This window comes from Carassius carassius, chromosome 45, assembly GCF_963082965.1.
Source record: "Carassius carassius chromosome 45, fCarCar2.1, whole genome shotgun sequence".
NCBI lineage: Eukaryota > Metazoa > Chordata > Actinopteri > Cypriniformes > Cyprinidae > Carassius > Carassius carassius.
This window is the reverse complement of record NC_081799.1, coordinates 20,530,082-20,550,688: the sequence shown is the minus strand read 5'-3', so window position 1 is coordinate 20,550,688 and position 20,607 is coordinate 20,530,082. Positions and strand designations below refer to the sequence as shown.

At 38.3% G+C, this 20,607-nt stretch overlaps 1 protein-coding gene across 3 annotated transcripts in view; it reads right to left on the bottom strand.

Annotated features, from left to right (window-relative positions):
* The window catches only part of kirrel3a (kirre like nephrin family adhesion molecule 3a), a 156,632-nt gene that overhangs the window by 68,480 nt on the left and 67,545 nt on the right, over positions 1 to 20,607 (bottom strand). For all 3 annotated transcript variants that reach the window (XM_059539535.1, XM_059539536.1, XM_059539537.1), the window contains exon 2: positions 5,262 to 5,411. In XM_059539535.1, the coding sequence (XP_059395518.1) occupies positions 5,262 to 5,411 (150 nt within the window). The remainder of the gene's footprint in view (positions 1 to 5,261; positions 5,412 to 20,607) is intronic.

Genomic DNA, 20,607 nt, shown 5'->3' with positions numbered 1-20,607 from the left:
AAAAAAAATTAATAGGAGCACAACTTTTCAACATTGATAATAATAAGAAATATTTTTTGAGCAGCAAATCAGCAAAAAACAACATAGGCTAATTGGAAATAAGAACCTCTAAATACATTTCTGCAAAACATACAAATCACTGCTGACATTTGAAAACTGATACTTTTAAACATCAGTGTCACATATCCAGCTTCATGTTAGGTTTTAATATTTAGTAGGTTTGTTCGATAGCTCACGCAGTATGAAGTTCAACTTGAGAGGTGAAGAGCTCAGGTACGAATCCCGTGAAACTACAGTTCCACAAAACAGTTCAAACATATCAGTTTTTATACCATTTGCATTTGTTAATACTATCGGGTGGGTTTATTGTTGGGCTTAGTGTAGGGGATATTTCCAACATGATAAAGCATTAAAGGTCCTATGACATGAAAATATCACTTTCTGAGGTTTTTTAACATTAATATGACTTCCCCTAGCATGTATGTGGTCCCCAAGTTTCAAAAAATTTTAATCGGTGTAAATCGAGATTTTGCTATCTTTCTCTGCCTTTGAGAAAACGGAAGCTCAAACGGGCTGATCTTGAATCTCCTCTTTGTGACGTTGTAAAGAGAAATGTTACCTCCCCTTTCTCTGCTTTGCCCGCCCAAATATTTACATATAATTCAGTCGCAATGTCAGCAAAGGCGTTACAAACAGACTTTTATGATATGGATTCGACAGCACCGGCACAAACAGTGAGTAACCCTGTTCATTAATGCCTGATCTGTGATCAGTGATTTCTGATGAGTAGTTAATCATTCAAGTTCACACAGACTTTCTTTTTAAATCGTTTAATACTGTTTATGCATCAGTGAATCAAGCCAGTGACTAAACGATCAACTTCACGTTGTTTCTCTTAGTAGCATGAAACAAATCTGTTATTTAAATTGTGATTTAACTACAGAGAGCGATCAAAGAACACTCCCTTTTTTTCGGAGCTGTCACACATCGCGAGTATATCTGCACTCTTGCCTAAACTGCCGTTACAATGAATGACGCTGTTATGCTGCACAACGGAGCTCGTACTGTATTCATGTGTTTGCTGTCAGTTCTGGTGAAAGCATTTTGTGAGAGAAAACGTGTTGCAATAATGACGAGATCACTGCATTCACGCGATAAACAGACTCTGTCTATTCAATACTCATCACTGCAGTCTTTCATGTGATGGGAAAAGATCGAAAAAATAATTATATAATCAACAAATCCATGATTCGTTAATCTCAACAGCTGTAATAGTAAATAAATAAATAAATATATATATATATATATATATATATATATATATATATATATATATTTGAGAGGGTTCCACATGTAATACGCATTTCAAATGCAAAGATGTCAGCCAATCACAACAGTTGTCGTTTACTCGGAGTCTCACAGCAGACACGCCCCTTCAAACAGAGCATTCAAGCCAGAGGGCTAATATCAGGATATAAAAAATGCTTTTTATTTCTAAATTTTAAATGTAAAAATCATACTAACAATATACGTACACCTAAGGAAACATTAAAAAGCATTTAAAGAAAAGGAAATAATCCATGTCATGGGACCTTTAACTTTTAGTGACATTCCCCGTATATTTGAATTATGAACCACCGCAATATGCTACATGAGGCTCTACTCAAGACAGATGTCTCATTTTTAGTTAATCTGCTCATATCAGAAAACAAATCGCAGCCTGGAGCACGTTTAAATCTGAACATGATCTTCTAAAGAGTTATCATGGCATGTCTCTGAAACCCTGGTGATCCTTTATATTAAAGAGTGTTTGGCTGTCCGTTGCTATCTGATAATAAGCCCCGTATTAGGAATCGATAGTGTCATTACTGCCTTCAGGTTTCCTGCCACTGGATCTTCTTTTGCCTTTTATTTAAGAGCTGTTTTCATTAGGGATTATTGAGGCATACAGGCGCCTCAATAAACTCTGATGAATTCCCCAATATGCTTGACTGGACGGCTTCAGACAATGGCTGTCAATTAGAAGAAACAATGTGAAATGACCCTATTAAAGGTAATGAATCCTACGAAATGGATTCGGCTTCATGTTGGATCAATAGCAGCTGCGATAGAGAGCTGGGACATGAATTTATCACGCTGTGGGCATCTCACTGACACTCCAATGGATGGAAGCACGCTTGAAACTTGGCTGAAAGGAGGCAGATCAAAGCTCGGAGCAAGCGAATGTGAAAGCTGAAGGGGGAGAGATACACGGACAGGCATCCTAATCAAGCGTTATGCTAGCTTCAGCCTCGCTGACACAAAATCTGTAACTTCTCAAGCTTTGAGGACACGAGCCCTGAAAAGATATAGATATCTATGTCATATCGATCGTAGGATGCGTCATTTTATCGGTGTGAAACTGCAGGTGATAAAACATGAGATGGATTTTAGAAAAACCTGATACAACTTGTAAAAATACACAAATTGTTCACATTTGGAACAATCAGTAGGCTCAGGGCAGCTTTGAACACACTGATATCCGTTTATGTCAGCGCTTTAGTTAATTTTTCACTTTAGTGAGTGACATTTTCACAACCAATTTGAAGCGAGACTTTGTCCAGTTGCATGTGTCGGTTAAGTATCACAGCTCTGCACTCGATTATACTATGGTACAATGATATCCAGGAGTCCCTGGACACTTATAAATGCTCAAAGAAAGAAAAGACGCAGTGGAAAGGAAATTAAAGCCCTGAGAGGCTCAATTAAAGAGCACCGTCCATGACTAAACGCTGCCTGGGGCCACAGCTAAAAATGACTAACTTCTGGAGAAACCACCGCCCAAAATGAAAATCCTTTCTTGGTTTAAAGTTTAGAATCACACTTCGCAAGAGAACTAAATGAGGCCTCATCTTCAGATATTAGTTGGTCGTTTCTTGAAGTGCGTAAGTGAACGCAATCAGCAACGATTGTTAGCAATAATGACCACTTGATCCAGCAAGTATGTGTAACGTTAGCTAAATAGGATCTCAATGCTATCCTTTAGGTTAGATATGGAAATAAATCAAACGAATTATGCTTCGTTGCACAATAAATATTTCAAAGGGCTAATAAGTTAAACTTCAAGCAAGCTGAAGCAAATTTGGAAGCGACTTTCAGCAAATTGAAGCTTAAGGGACGAATGTGCAGTGAATTTGATTGAGACCAAAGTTTGTTTGACATTTTGCATTTTAATCTGACAGTCCATTGCAAATAAAACAGTCAATAAATGTGGCGTAGTGAAGAAAGCGAGTCGGGTAATCATATCTGATTTGTTTGTGATTTACTAAACTGATTTTGCAAACCTAAACCTAAAGGTTGTCCTTGCATAAATGAGAAGCTTTCTAAAAACATTTCAATCCATTCCCAGAAATTAATTTGTAAACCTCGTTGTGTGAATGTAAAACAGCTGCACTTGCGGCACGTCTCTCTGGGGTTCTGCGGATGATGAAGTGCTTGCCTTAATTAATGATAGAAATGCAATTAATTCTCGATTGTTGCTTTGCTGAGTCTGACAGTACTTTTGACAGGCACTTTCTGAAACAAACAGAAAACCTTCACAACAATCAGTAAAAGTTAGTGGAGGAAAAAAAAAGCTGCAAGGCTGCTAGGTAAGAAAATGTCAGGGGAAGCATTCACAAACTGACAGAATGGGCTGTTGTCCTTGTATTATAGTGTCTTACTGGAGAAAAGAAATGTCTAAGGTATTCAGCGTCTCTGTAATGATACAAACAGATCCGGCAGAGACACGCAGGTGTTTTGAGCAGCAAATGTCTTGACTTTGGTTTCAGCCTGACTGTAATTTACACTGCAAAGCAGAGCAAGTGCTTTACGTATGAATGTCAATTTTAAAAATCAAGGTGGAAATAAACGTGGTCATAAGCTAATTTTTGAATACAAAAGTTTATTATGTACACATTTTGATACTTTCATGTTCGATGGGTTCACTGTATTACTATTTAACACACTCAAAATGAGTACTGTGTAACCAACTGACTTTTGTGCTTCCCTTCCAACCTCATACTTGTTTCAGTCATATAAAAGTAAAATTCTTCTGTGCATGCGGCTTTTGAGTAACTAAAAATTATTTAAAAACTTAAAAAAGAATATCAGGTTATTGATATACAGGAACCATTTTTCCCAGTATAAAATTTTGGTAACGTAGCAAATATAACCAGTATCCCAGCTTTCCGTGTCATGACAGATTTTATTAGATTATTTTCTTGCTATGTCCTATCATCTCATTGTTTTGTGTTTTTATTTGAAAAGCCAAAACATTTTAAAAGAGAAAAAAAAACAATAAAACATACAAGCCCCAAGGTTAAGAGCGGCAAACTACTACTGTACTAAAAATTACAATATTAACTTTTTCATTGCATTTTTGATCACATAAATGCAGGCCAATATTTTTGTATAACTGAGACACTTTTATAGTTTTTATTAATATTTTGAATTCGTTTTTTTTATTATATTGTTTAAGTTTTAGCAAATTTGCTGTGTTTTTGTTATTTTGTTTGTTTGTTTTTTATGGCTTTAGTTTGGGGCCCGACATATGGCATGCAGGAAAAAAAAAATTGTAGGTTCAATCATGTGAACGATTTACTATTTCGTTCCCTCGATTTATAAATTGTGCACATGATTTACTAATTTGTTTCCTGGATTTTCTAAATTGTGTACATGATTTATACATCGAAGGAATATATTAGTAAATCATGCGCATGATTTATTTACTTTTTCTTGCGTGTCATGTGCGGGGCTCCATACTTTAGTGTTACATAAATGAAAAAAAAAATAAAAATCTGAATGCAATCGTGATGAGAATATAAGAGACTTAAAAGAAAAACGTTTGGAATTGTAGTGCAAATGAATTATTAAAAGTTAAACAGAGTTTTATATTTTACTTCATTACAGACATTGTTTTCATATCAAGCTCTAAATGATTCAAGTCATCTCTTGTAAAATCTGAAGGCCAAGGTTTTGTTCTTCAATGAGAGAGCATGAAAAAAAGATTTGTAACGGTTTACATTTATACATTTTGATTATACTTTCTTATACTTGTACACATAAATTGCAATTATATAATTATGTTCAATTATAAATCCACTGCAATTATGCAATCAACCAACTTTGCACATGTGATCAAGCATATATGCAAGCAACTGATAAACAGCAACAAGCCACGAGGGGCCGAGTTATTTCACCACAGGTTAGGATACGAAACAAAGTGCAGCAAAAGCTCTTACCTGACATGTCTCGGTTGACCCCCAGAGCAAGACCATCTTTGACCCACAGCACCGTACCATGATATCCAGTAATGGAGCATGGCAGGGTCACAGGCTGCCCGGCCACCACCACCAGGTCATGAGGCTGCTGGATAAACACAACAGAGCTTCCTAAAACAGAGAGAGAGAGAGACAGAATGAACAAGGGAGGTCACAATTATAAATCATCAAATACAATTTGTCAGAGCTGGCTGCCCCTGGCAGAGGATGTACAAAAAAACTACCTTTTACTTGAGGATCGTTATTATGGCTCTAGTAAATCTACTCCAACTCCCAAAACTCACTTTGAAGAATAAATCTATAAATTTCAACTTTATGTCACTGGAATCCTTAATAAAGTTCAGTGACACACAGAAGTACGAGTAGGTGCCTCACAGTTAGGAAAGCTGAACATGACACTGCTGAGATCCACAAGACTGCAGCATCTGCAGCATAAATCAGCTCGAAGCTCCTCAAACTCTGCTCTCACTCGCAGAGACTCAGCTTAGCAGGCCAAATAACTTTCCCTGCGACGAACCGCACCAGTGGTGGATGACAGGCTCAGTGGTGCTCCGATGTCTAATAGAATGAGGTGCAAATGAAAAAGTGCCCTGAAGGTAAGCAGTCTTCAATACGGGAGGTGAAAAGAACGTGTTACCTTTCTCATTAAATTGCAGAGTGAGACAGACAGAGTTATTTTTTCCCATTCGGGGGGGAAGCGGATAAGAGCGTCAATAGAACGCGAATATGTACTTCTCTGAGAATATATTCACAGAAGATTCTCAGAGAAATAAACATCTTGTCCTTTCAACAGTCACCTTTTTTGGTCTTTTAATGCGAAAACAGTTGACACATCAGAGAAACGGAGGAGCCTTGCGCATCTCCCGAGACCACTTTGGTCGATTTTTGTCTTAAATTCAATAAAGTGCAGCTCTGCGGGGTGCATCTTTCATAAATAGCGCTTGGCCTTCCACTGATGTGGCAGGATTTCTGCGGGATGGCGCCAAGCATATTTTTCCTCTCTGTACGCTGCTGTTTAATTTTGCTGTTTAAGAATAACAGCAATTTCGCACAGTTGATCTAAGTTCTGTTAAAGAAAGAAAAAATATTTAGGCTTAGCATTAAAACTTACTTCTTTTGTTTGCCTACCCATGTTGAAGCTATCAAATGGTGTTTATAGTGCAGCAGACTTAATGGAGTTCTCAGTTACGTGTCATTTGAAAATAAACAAAACCATCATTATAATGCAAGATCAGTGCAGGAGTTTGAGTAATGAGTTTATTCTTATTTTATTTAGACTTTTTTCTCAAAATCTAACAATTTTTTTTTCTCAAAACAAAACTTTATTCTCAAAATATAATGAGTTTATTCTCAACATTATATTTCAACTTTTTTCTTCTCAAAACTGTATGTGTTTTTGTCAAGAAACAAATTTTAAATGTTTTAATTTAATTAAAAGTTTCTATTATATATATATAATTATATATAATTGCTATTATTTTTAGCATTTGTGCTTAATTTTTTCATCTGTTGAAGGTTTTGACATAATACTCACTATAGTTTGTGATTTTTTTTTTTGTATTCCACTTTTGAATATACGTATGAGGAATTCTTTGATTCATATGATCTTTCAGTGACGTGACATACAGCCAAGTATGGTGACCCATACTCAGAATTCGTGCTCTGCATTTAACCCATCCAAAGTGGCAGTGAACACAGTGAACACACACACACACACTGTGAACACACACCCGGAGCAGTGGGCAGCCATTTATGCTGCGGCGCCCGGGGAGCAGTTTGGGGTTCAGTGCCTTGCTCAAGGGCACCTCAGTCATGGTATTGCCGGCCCGAGACTCAAATCCACAACCTTAGGGTTAGGAGTCAAACTCTCTAACCAATAGGCCATGACTTCTCACCTTTTTTTTTTTTTTTTTTTACTTTTTTTTTAAGTTGTGACATTTGCCAAGTATGGTAACCCATACTCAGAATTGGTGCTCTGCATTTAACCCATCCAAGTGCGCACACACACAGCAGTGAGAAGTGAACACACTGTGAACACACACCCGGAGCAGTGGGCAGCTATATATCCAGTGCCGGGGAGCAACTGGGGGTTCAGTGCCTGAAGAGAGCGCTGTTCATTCACTCCCTCCAACCTACAACTCCTGCCAGCACCGAGACTCAAACCTGCAACCTTCAGGTTATAAGTCCAACTCTCTAACCATTAGGCCACAGCTGCCCGTAATAAATTTCTACCAATTTCTAATTTCTACTAAAATCTCCCCTTTTTTTCAAACTCCAGAAATGACAAGTCTTCTAAAGTCAAACAGAAATTTCATCAAAAGTCATCATTCAAAACTTATTTCCTTCTACCACAAGCTGTCAAACCTCATTTGTGTTTATCTGAAGCTCATATTGACTGCTTTTATGGTGATATTTTGACAGAGCTCTACCACGTCTGTCTCATTCAGTTTCACTGTATTGAAAAGAGCAGTGTAAACATTCTGCTAAAAATGTCCTGTTCTGTTCCAGAGAAATAGTAAAAACATAGCGTAAATGATGGAGAGTAGGTAATGTCTGCATTTATATGAACTATCACTTCAATGAACGATGGAGTGAGAGCCAAAAGAAGAATGCAGACTGCAATTCACACATTCATTCAGTGTTTTGAGTGATCTTCAGGGTTGACATGGCATTTCAAATACTTATGAAACTGACTGTGCACAATGATGAAATGTCACAGACAGTCCTCCAGCATCAAAGTAATAAATGCATGCAAAGTTTATGAAAACTAGCAAACTTCATTAAAAGTTTGCATTAGAGAGGAGTGGGAATGTAAATATTGTGCATCTGCAATAACTTCCAAAAGTGGCAGTGTTTAGGAAGCTCTTTCACCGCCAACCTGTCTGAATATGCGAACATTTTACAAAGATGTTGCCCAGACTCTCCCACATAGTGTAAAGAAAATAACAAACAAATGAACAGCGCTGCCTTCAGAGCTTTTGTGTTAGACTCAGACTAATCAAACAGTTAATAGGGAAAGTTTTTCTTAAGGATATTTGTGAAGATGTGTGGTTATTCACATCATGTTTTAACTGTTTGAAAGGCAAGTCTACATACATGTCAACGGTCTGTCACTTGCAGATATTCATTGCTTTTTTACTGTGACTTTTGACTGGCCGAATCTAAGGGCGTTTAATGCACATTCTGAAAATCATCTTCATTGGACAAACAGATGCAAAATGATAAATACACTTCACCACCTCCATCCAAGGCATCACAGCATCTTTTGTTTATGAGACCCAGCAGTTGTGTTTCATGAAAGCAGACCAATATCCACAGCAGGGGCTCTAGGATCCATGGACACCTCTAATGAGAGCCACAAATAGATAAATAAATCCAATCATTACATTCAGAGGCTTGGCACATCCCCTCACAGTGGGCAAAGCACCCCAAGTCAAATCTAGACAAATGAATTTTGTTATTGGATTCCTGCGGTTCCGTTTCCTGGACACAGATTTAAATATCACTCCCAGAAGACGTCAATTCTGAGTGTAACAAAGGGAGAGAAAAACAGCATGGAGGCAGGGCATTGAATGCTCTCAGAGAAAAGAAACCAAGCCAGAATGAAAGCGAGAGCAAGATGACGGGGAAGTTATTTTTCGAGATCAACATGTAAGATTGATTGGGTTTATTGTATTACTGCCCTTTTGAAACCTACCGTAAAAGCTACCTGAAAAAAAAACAACAACTGTTTATCTGGTAAGGACTCGAGCTCAGAGTAATAATGCAACATCTTTGCATGAAATTGATTTGCCTGGGAATCATTTCAAGAAGCCTTGTAAAAGTTAAATGGCTCTGTTCCCATAGAGCACAGCCAATCAGCTTTTCTTCTCTTTTCTTTCCTTTTCCAGAATCGATTATATTTTTACAAGTTAATTAATAAAAAATACAGAATAATATGAATAACTAAAATAATTGGCGATGATGAATTGTGCGCAATAAGAGCAGGGTTATTTTATATATGAACTATTATTTAATTATATTAAATAAACGTAAATCTGCTGATATGTTTTGGATCAGTAAGATGTGTTTTTAATAATAAGAATATTTTCTCAATCATGTGACAATGAAGACAGGAGTAATGGCTGCCAAAAAAAAACATTTTTGCCATCACAGGAATAAAATACTTAAATGGAAAACAGTTATTTAAAATTCTAATGATATTTCACAATATTTTTATTTGTAAATTATTTTTCATAAAATAAATACACATTTGGTCAGCAAAAGAAACCTTGTTCAAAAAGATGAAAAATAATAACAATAAAAAAATCCTACCGAACCCAAACCTCTGAAGCGTTATGTATATATTTATATATTTTTTCCAAAACATCCCACCTCTGGTTTGTTCACAAATCACACCCTATGATTTGTGAACAAACCAGAGGGGGGATACTATATGTATGCCTACATATATTAACATACAATAAAATACATATATATTAATAATAATAATGAGTGATTATGAATTCGACACAATAAAACGAGAAATATTTACCGTAAAAGTAAACATGGTCAGCTTTAAAATATAGTCAATTTCCACTTGTCTTTAATGCTCATCCTCGACGAATCAGATCCGTGAACTAATCTGGACTTTATGAGGTGGATTTAGGTGCTGTCTGAATATCTTACCTGTGGAGGAGCAGAAGCAGCTTTATTTAACTGTGGCTGTGGAAGCTAAAGGGTCAGCTGAGAGGAGCAAAACGCCTGCAGTAAACAGTATCAGCAATTTATGCCTGAGTGCTGCTGATGCTACAGCTCATTAAAAAAAAACGGCCCTCTAGCATCCTTACCAGCTCCAGAGAGAAAGACAGAGAGAGAGAGAGAGAGAGAGAGAGAGAGAGAGAGAGAGACAGACAGAGGGAGAAATGGAGGAGCCTTTTGTGCGAGAGGCAATCAGCTCTGTTGTCTTGTTGTCAAAGGACTACTTTACCACTGCGCTTCAGAGGTGTTTAGAAATTGCGTGTCATAAGCCTCCAACGGTATGGTGAAATTGGTCAAAAGCAGAAGGAAACAAGATTACTTTATTGTTATTCTTCGAACATTCCCGTGCCTTAGATCAATGTGAGATGAGCGAAGTGAGCAGCTACTCCAGGTACAGAAACAGGTGGCAGATTAATGTAACATGCAACAGAAATATTACAAACGGTTTTCTTCTTGGCCCACAAAAATTTGTGATGATAAAATGGCTCATTACGTGGGGATAATTAAGAAATGATTTTGAAAAAAAAGTGCTCACCAATACTGCCGTTATTTGATCAAAAATACAGTAGAAGCAAGAATATTGTAAATTAATATTACAATTCAAAATAACTGTATTCTATTTAAATTTATTTCAAAATGTAATTTATTTCTGTGATGCAAAGCTGAATTTTCAGCAGCCATTAATCTGGTTTTCAGTGTCACATGATCCTCCAGAAACCATTCTAATATGCCGATTGGTGCTCAATAGTGATGCGCGGGTCGTCTCATAACCCGCGGACCCCGGGTAAAGAAATTGTCACTTTATTTGCGGGGCGGGTTGGGGCGGGTCATTAAAAACAAAATAAAAAAATGTCAGCCTTTATTAAATATTTGCGAATATCTATTTTAATATTCTATTAGGTTATTTGATAAGGTTACAATATGAAGGTCGCCGCAACACAAATTGCGTGATGTTCCCCCACTACCCAGGCGTCACGTGACACGTCACGAAAGCGGCGCGTCAAACAGCTCCCAGCCTCCCACCGCCAGCTACAAAAAAAGGAAAAAATAAAAGTGGAGATGGAAGACGAGGTGAGGGAGAAATTGAGGTCGGGAATATACATCATTAAAAGAAAAGAAGGTCAGGCTGCTAAATCTAATGTTTGGGACCGGTTCTCAGAAATAGTTGCAGCAGGAGACAACAGCAGTATAGGCTACGTGAAGTGCAACTCGTGTGAAAAAATATATAAACACGAGAGCCACAAAACGGGCACTTCCAGCCTGTCAAGACATGTTTGTGGGGGGTCTAAGAAAAAGGACGACAGTGGCACGTCTCAAAATATTACCGCTTTCCTCAAAAGTAAAGTAGTACCAGCACATGTCAAGTCCGAGGTCACAGACGCTTGTGTTGAATTGTGCTGTCGAGACCTGCGGCCCTTCGACATAGTATCTGGAGATGGATTTCATTCCGTAGCCCAGTGTCTAATTAACATTGGTTCACGTTACGGACGTGTGGATGCCAGCAGTGTACTCCCTCACAGGCAAACTGTTTGCGACAGAGCCAAAGCGACCGCTAAAGAAAAAAAAGAAATCCTCTCAAAGAAGATAAATAAAGCTCTGGATTGTGGCATAGCTATTACCACTGACATGTGGACTGATGAGTTCAACAAACGATCATACACGGTGTTTACTGGTCACTTCATTAATGACGACTGGAAATTGGAGAGCCGTGTCATAAGCACAGCTGAATTTGACTCTACTCTCAAAAAGACAGCGCACAACATCCACGAGCAAATTATTAAGGAGCTGCATGACTTTGGTATTGAACCTGCCGGCATATCAAAAGTAATGTTTGTAAGTGACCAGAGCGCAAACATAAAAGCTGCCCTTCGCAGCTACAAGTGGGTGCCGTGCACAGCCCATGTCATTAACATATATGCCAACATATATGCGCGACGTGAATGATGTCATTGCAAAGTGCAAAAGCCTTGTGACATACCTGAAAAAATCCGGGACTGTAGTACAACTCCCTCACACTGTGACACAGGAATGCGAAACCCGTTGGAACAGTAAAGTTGCAATGATGCAGTCAGTCAGTAAACAGTATCGTGAAATCCAACAGGCCTTGCAGGATAAAGATCAGCTCCACAGAATGGATGGCATTCAGCTGGATGTGTTAAACACAGTTACTGAGTTTTTGCTGCCTTTTAGAACTGCGAGTGAAGAGTTGGAGGGTGATACGTATCCAACTATTCAGCTGGTCGTGAAGAAACACTGCGAGCCCCAATACGGTGATCCGGAGTACATGGTTTATATTCGGGCTCAGGCAACGCAGCTGCTAAACGAGAAAATGTCCATCAGCGTCACCCACAAGCTTGGAACGTTTCTTTGTCCCCGTTTTAAGTCCCTGAAGATGTTTCAAGCGGAGGAGAGAAACGCTGTGTACGACCAGGCCAGAAAACTTGTCAGGGAATTTAACAGTGCGCCGCTTACACCTCCAGCAAGTCTGAGGGAGCCAGAGCCGATGCCTCGAGGTGAGTATTGTAACACCAGCAAATAGGCTTTTTAGCTATAGTGGTCTAATGCATGTTTTAAAGGTTAAATATTGTTATATTTTATTTTTAGTTGACGAAGCCGAGCGAGTCAAAAGAAAAAGAGATGCGTTTAGTGAGTGGGAGGATGAAAGTGAAGTTGCCGCCGAGAAAGACGAGGTTCAGCGCTACATTGAGGGACAGTTCTGCTGGGACGGAGAGGACATTCTTAGCTTCTGGCAGTCCCAGTCAATCGCCTTTCCTGTGCTTTCCAAGCTGTCAAAAATGATACTCTGTATCCCGGCCACAAGCGCATCAAGCGAGCGCACATTCAGCTCTGCTGGCCGGGTGCTGGAGTCTAGGAGAAATAGATTAAACCCCGGTACAGTGGATGCCATTCTTTTTTTGCACAGCGAACGCAAAAACGCCAAATGAACATTTCCATGTGCTAAATAATCAAAAGTTCATTGGTTATATGTAGCGTACTAGGTTGTAAATTGTTGGCCAGCCTATTAGATGATTACAAACGCTGCTTTGTAAATGTTTAAAAAATGTTATCACATGACCTGATAAATGGTTCATTTCATTCATTAATACTTAATCGTCTGTTGTTGTCAGTTAACAGGGCGATGTTTCTGCACTTTCAGGCTGTAATAAAGGCTGTTTTCATTTCCATTACAATGCATGTCTATTTAATGGTCGCCGGGGCGGGGCGGGGCGGGTTGTAAAAATAGATACAGTGGTGCGGTGTGGTGCGGGGCGGGCCAAATAATTTCATAAATGCGGGACCCGCGGGTTGGAAAAAAAGCCGACCCGCGCATCACTAGTGCTCAATTATTATCATTTAGCCTATTGTTGGTGCTCAGTTGATAATAATGGTTCTTAATATCCATGAAGAAAACAGTTGTTGCAGCTTAATATATATATATATATATATTTTTTTTTTGGAAACCATGATACATTTCCCCCAGGACTGAATAATAGAAAGTTCAAAGGAACGATTATTTGAAATGTTTTAATTAGGGGTGCGCTGATCCGATATTCACTATTGGTATCGCTCTGATACTTGCATTTTCTGCTGAATCAGGGTATTAATCAGACGAGACTGATCTAAATCCAATATTGTGCATATACTATTCTGTGTTATTGTTAAGCGCCATGAAAGGCACAAAATCATTATAAAGCACCATAAAATTTCCTTGCACTATATTTCAGGTGATCTGAGAGCATTCTATAGTTCAATGTGAAGTACAGATGAACATTTAAGCCATTAGTTCACAAGTAAACTCTTCTCTCCACTGCGGCTGTCTGTCATCCTCCATTCAGTATTCAATCTGCGTGTCTCATTCGTTTACGACAGTCAAGACAATAAAGATAAAGATCTTGATAAAGATAAGCGGTTTTGCAAAAAAGGACTTTATCTTGCTGGAGTATAGTGCTGTTTCTTAAGCATGTTAATGCTACATTCTACTGGGTGTCTGTTAGATCATGGGGTCACTTCATCTACAGCGATATCGTTGACTTGATTGCAAATAAATGCACAGGCACTATTTAACTGAACAGAGATGACATCACTGAATTCAATGATGAACTGCCTTTAACTATCATTTTGCATTATTGACACACTGTTTTCCTAATGAATGTTGTTCAGTTGCTTTGACGCAATGTATTTTGTTTAAAGTGCTATATAAATAAAGGTGACTTGACTTGACTTGACTAGAGAGCATTATGAATTGTTCTTCATGCGCACAGTAACTGAAATTTAAAACTGTTAAAAGGCTCAATAAACTATCACACAGATACAATTCACTATGCATCAGAATTATCTTCCCTTTGTGCTTCGGACTTTTCTATACAGAAACGTTATAATTATAACGTTAGCCTAAAACGTTAGCAGTTAATGTTCTGCATTTCTGTTTTGAGCTGCGCGGAAGAAAATGACCAGTAGAGTGACGCATTTGATAGCAAGTTTTTAATCAATGGGATTCAACTCATAATTTCATATAGAAGGTGACGCCGAATACCAGAGTAATGATTCTGAAAATTCTAATAGATCACAGGAATAAATAATGTCTTCAAGCATATTAAAATAGAAAAAAATTATTTTAAACTGTAAAAATATTTCACAAAGTTTTTTCTGTAGTTTTGATGAGGCTTATTTTATATATATATAGATCCCAAACTTTTGAAAGGCAGTGTGTGTGTGTGTGTGTGTGTGTGTGTGTGTGTATATATAGAAGCCTTTACATATAGACATTGTTCTAATCCTGTAGTGAAAAATATCAACAAACCATAAAAACCATGAAAGCATCATACTAAAGCATCACTTTCACACAGCTGATATGTTGTCCTCAGGACCGCAGTCAAAAATCAGACTACAACTTGTTCCGCTAAGAAGGCCTTTAAAGATTGGGAGTAGTTTTGGAAAATGCTGTGCAAAATTGCACTTGCTTTCGAGGAGCGAGAGCTCTCCCATATCAGAAAATAGGTTCGGCTGGCCTGGTCCTCACCACTACAAGCAAAATACATAGTGCACAACATGAATGGAAGTGGAAGTGGAACATGAATCACTTTGATTTCAGGATTGATTTCTCAACTGAGTCTTCAAAACTCATAAATTCAAAACCGAAGTTTTGGCCAAGAGAAATCAAAGGGCCTCCAATTCCACCTAGACCTCTCTGCTCTTCAAAAGATGGACATGGTCCGAATTTTTCTGCCATAAAACACTTGAGAAGTTAAACTCCCTAGGTCTGAAACTGCAGAAATCGCTGTTCTGTGTGTTGCATGGCTTGGATTTGCCCAGTGAAATTAACATGAATCTGCACAGTATTTATTGATCTTAATAATGTGTTTGAATGATTGCTAAAGAAGTTTCTTTCTTAACTAACCTATACTTCAAAGTGATTACAAACCCTATAGCAAAACCTTGAGACGCAAAAGGACAAAAATAATAATGAAGCCAAAGATGCTTGATCTTTTTTGTCTGGCTCAGACTGATCGTGGCCTTGTTGGGAGGAAGATGGATATTCAGTGAAAGTTCACAATAATCAGCAACCATAGCTCAGAACATTTTTATTTGTTTAGTTTTGTATTGCTATTGAATTAAATGAGGTCAATTTACATAGTGAAAATATGCATCAATGTACGGGAAGACTTCAAAAAGTGTCCATCAATACAGAAATCTACAATGCACACACATTCTTCAGATAAAAATAAAAATCTTTAAGGATTTACAATCTAGATTGAAGTCACATTTGAGGGGAGATGATATCTTATTTTGGGGAATCAGATTAAGTTGTGTTGTAAAGATTATCAATACTGTCACACTGCTTAATTCCCTTCTCTCAAAAATTCACACAGAGGCCATTAAAGACCAATCTAAAGCCCAGTCATGCTGAGAAAAGCTCCATGTATACGAACATCAAACACTGTTCTAAAGAACAAAGGCAATTTCCTTGAATGTGGTACATTTGAACCCGGACATTTGAAAAATAGCTAGTTTTATACACTTCACAATTTCCCCTAAAACTGTGATTTCTGCCTGTCTCACCACAGAGATCATGAATTTCGAGACTTCTTGTGTCTAAAAAATAAAACCATACAATAATTCAATTAAAATCATACAAGGATTGCAATATTTACATGTGTGCCACATTTTGTATTGAACACTAATTCCTTGAAAATTTTAAAAATAATTTTGACCCTGTTTACATGATGGTGGAAAGCTAAGTAAACAACTTTTACTTTTGTACAAGGAAAAAATATAAATTATATATTAAGGGGAAATATACATGTTACCCCATTTTTTTTATTAATTGAAGTTTAATTTTTTAGAAAAATTCCTCATCCCATATCTCACCCTGGACCACAAAACCAGTTTTAAGTGTCAATTTTTCGAAATTGAGATTCATACATCTTCTGAAAGCTGAATAAATAAGGATCGAGATATATATATTTTTTTTATATATATATATATATATATATAGAAATTATAGAAATATATATATAGGATAGGTATATTTATGGTAGGAAATTTACAAAATATCCTCATGGAACATGATCTTTATTTTTAGATTAACACCATCTTGCACCGACTATTAAATAAATACATAAATAAATTGTTTTATCAAAAACTACAAAATGCACAAAAATGTACCTAATTCTCTTTTTAAATTGTATTAATTTTCATGTTAACTCTATGTTTGCAAACCCCACAGAAAACAGAGACAATAGCAATATATACAATAATAACAATAAAATACATTGAATTTTAAATTCATTTGAAATTTAATTCGACCCCTTGAGATTAACCAACTTTCACTCACCATTAAATAAATACATGAATAAATTCACATTTTTTATGCACTATTTTGCACCAAATGTATGTTAAATACAGACGTTGAGGCTTCACTGGAAACCAACTTCTGTTGAGAGTTAGTTTAACTACCACACTGAATTCTGAATTAAACTGCTCTTCTGACAAATAAGATCTAAACAGGTGCATCTGAACATAAAATGGTTCAAAACTAGACCAGGGTTAAATTACTAATTGTAATTGTCAACATTATGGTAATTTGCGAAGCGTCCACATATGCAAATCCTAAAGCAAACCGCTAGGTAATGCTTTAGGAAATTAGTCGTTCCCTTCAAAGAGTTTTTTACATTTTTATTTTCAAAATTTGTTAGTTTTTTCCACTGAGAGGTTTAGCATATGTGTTTATACAGACTTCCAGAAATGCTAAGAACCAGCTCCACCTGCTCCTGTGTACACCGAGGGGCATGGATGAATGTAAACTCAAGGCCTCCTGCATTCCTGCCTGATTCAGCCACCCCCTCTGGCCTGCGGAGCTGCCCGGGGCAATAATCCTGCTGCCTCACACTCAAAGAGCTTCACGGGTTTCTGCTCCCTTCACCACCAGCTCCACATTCACTCACAGAACTCTAAAGCAGCCACAAGGACACTTCCACACACATGTAAGGGCACACACAGAGAACAAATTTACCACACAGCCTCTAAAACTGATTTATTCTTTACATAGTTGATAATTGTCCTTAAATTATAAAGAGGGGAGGCGAGGCGAGACAAGGACGTGCTAGAATCCTAAAGGAGTTTGTTAGACTTTCGCTCGCAAATTACTTTTTAGGGCAGAGCAAAGGCTGGCAATTGTCACACACTGTGATGACAAGCGATAATTGCAGTTTAAACACTGCCATAAAGCCAATCCGACAGAAAAAAAATAATAAATTGAAGAGGCAAAACACTCCTCTCATTAGCGCCGTCGTTTGGGCCCAAGTCCCACGCAGGCAGGGCAGACCGAGCTCCAACACGGCTAATTACTGAGGGAACCTGGGACCACAAACTCTGAGGAACCGCCTCACCTCTAAGCAGCCGTGGAAACTTGTGCATTTCCAGTAGATGTCCCTTGTATGGCATGGCACCTACTCCTAATAAAACACCAAATTGTTTGACAAGCAATTTCTCAAAGCACCTTTATGTCCACAATTACTCACCGTCTGACATCTTGGCCCTCATGTTGCATTAGCACATGGCTTTGTATGTTGTGCAGCTCTGGGGAAAACAGAAAGGCGCAGTGCAGCCTCAACTCATCATGCTGGGCTGCACTCCGATTTGATATGTATGAACTCAGGTGCATGTTTTTGCCTCGGGAACCCACGCGCGCCCGCTGTACCATGTGATTCGTGTTGCGACGTTTCTGACGTACCCACCTGCCGGCCTGCCACTTAGGAAGGGCGAGTCGCAGTGAATTACTTCAGCTCTGTAAAGCACCGCAGCCTAGAGAAGGATTTCTACTCCAGCTCGGGATCTGGTGAATTACCACACCGACAGTTTTGCTCACCACAACGTCACTCCAGCAGAACTAATGGAGCTAATCTTTGGTCTAAAGGTCGAGTCGGGGAAGATTACAGTGTAGTCGTGAACTGACAGTCTGACCTTATCATGACTAATGCTCCTGTGCCTATCAACACCTGGCTGGAACAGCATGCTTTTACCTGAGTGCTATCGTGGTAGAAATGTTTGAAGTATTTGTTCAAGAATGTGTGACTACCTGCTAGGGAACCCATTTTTTGTCAGTCGAACCCCTTAAGTCCAGATAATACTTCAGTTTTTAAACAGATTTTTAGTGTATGTGCACAGCCTTTTAAATTATAGTCCACTTGATTGTGTGCACGGAAAGAGGTGCTCAACAAATTGTTGCCACATTGTACTAATTTGTTCCCTCATGATTTAATTTTTGGGAACAATCCAGTACAAAATGTCCACGATTTACTAAAAGGAACACAATTCTTAATTCGTGAACGTGATTTAAATAAAACAAAGGAATTAATTAGAACAACATGGCCAATATTCTAAAACAAAAGAACAAATTTATAGATTGTGAACAAATTCTACATTTCTGGCAATGTCTTGTTAAAATGAGGGAATGATTTAGTACAACATGTCCAGAACTTACTAAATCAAAGGAACAAATTCATGATTGTACATAAATAATAAATACATTTCTGTCATGACAACTATTGGCATGGTAATATAAAGAAATATTGCTGCTGCAAATATAAGATACATGAAATTACCCCCATATAGCATACATGAATCACTTCATAGCAGATCTATAAAGGTGGAGCTGGGGAAGCTGGAGGGTTTCTGAATCACACTGCAACTGCTACAGTAAGCCCTACTCATATATTTGAATGCTGAGCAGCGAGCTCATTGGCTACTGATACAGGAGAGAACCAATCAGCTGTGTCATGTGATAATTATGTCAGATTGAGTTAGACCTATCGGACTGCACCATCTTGAGTTTCATGACAGAACTCTGTATTCTTGTTCTCTTCATGTCCATGGTTACATACTATTTAATTAGCTCTTCAGCAATTCACAAATCCCCTGCAGTTTCCTTACAAACCTCCAGGGGTTCACAAACACCTGTTTGGGAAATCCTATCCATGGTAAATATTGCACATAAACATACACCTACAAACCTCCATGCAGTTCAGGCAATGCTGTATCTTCGTTATCCATAAAGGAAAAGGGCAATTAAAGCATTAGTGGTGAAACAGACTCTTTCAGTGCTCTGTTTTGTGAGTCTCGGCTCAAATGTCAGCGGGGCTGCTGTGGCAGGTTAAGTAATGTGTCCCTCGCAGCAAAAACAGACAGGCTGTGACACTGCCATGGCTCTCCTGTACCAACCTGGCCCAGGAAGATCCATAACCCTGTGTATAATGGAAATGTCAGAAGTAGTGTTTGAGCTGCAGTCACGCGCCCCTCCCAAGGCACACGCACATGCGACAGGCTGTGTCATAACCAGACCGCTCTCGTCTCTGACAGACCGCGCTTGGCAGCGGCCCTGCCTTCTCCTTCAATAAACAACCCCCGACAATGAGGGAACAGAGACCACCCGCCGCGAAAAACAACGTGGGATGGGCCTAGCTTTATCTCGTGACTCAAAATAGCTTCTGTTTCTGAAACCGGGCTCAGGTGCCCTGTCAGCTTCCTGCTACAGCAAACGGCTCAGAGAGAAAGAATTAATACAACAGCGTCTGAGTGGGTCACAATCAAAGCATGCTTACAAATGCTGTTAGGGAATAAACTTCAAGACGCGCATCCACCGATGGAGCAGTGTTCCCCGCAGACAGATACAGAGAGGTAGCTTTCTGCTGCTGGAATTCAGAATGAGATCTGAGAAACATTTCTGTTTACAAGCTCTCACTTGTCTGGTGAAATCTTTCATCAACACATATAGTTAAAAACAAAAAGAAAAAAGCATTCACAGTGTAAAACATAGTATTCAGTGGGAAGTAATGAAGGGCTAGACTGCATTTTTGATCATCTGCAAGTGATAAAAGAGAAGGGCTGAAATATGTTAATGTTAAGGTTACTTTAGAATATATGAAACATGGTTGTGCTGCTTGTGTCAATCTACACTGGAAGATTTAAAGCTGCATGTCATTTTTTTAAATAACCCCTTATATAGAAAAAGCAGCTCCTTTGGTATAAAATATAGAAAGTGGCTGGAGTAGCTGTGCAGACCATCAAA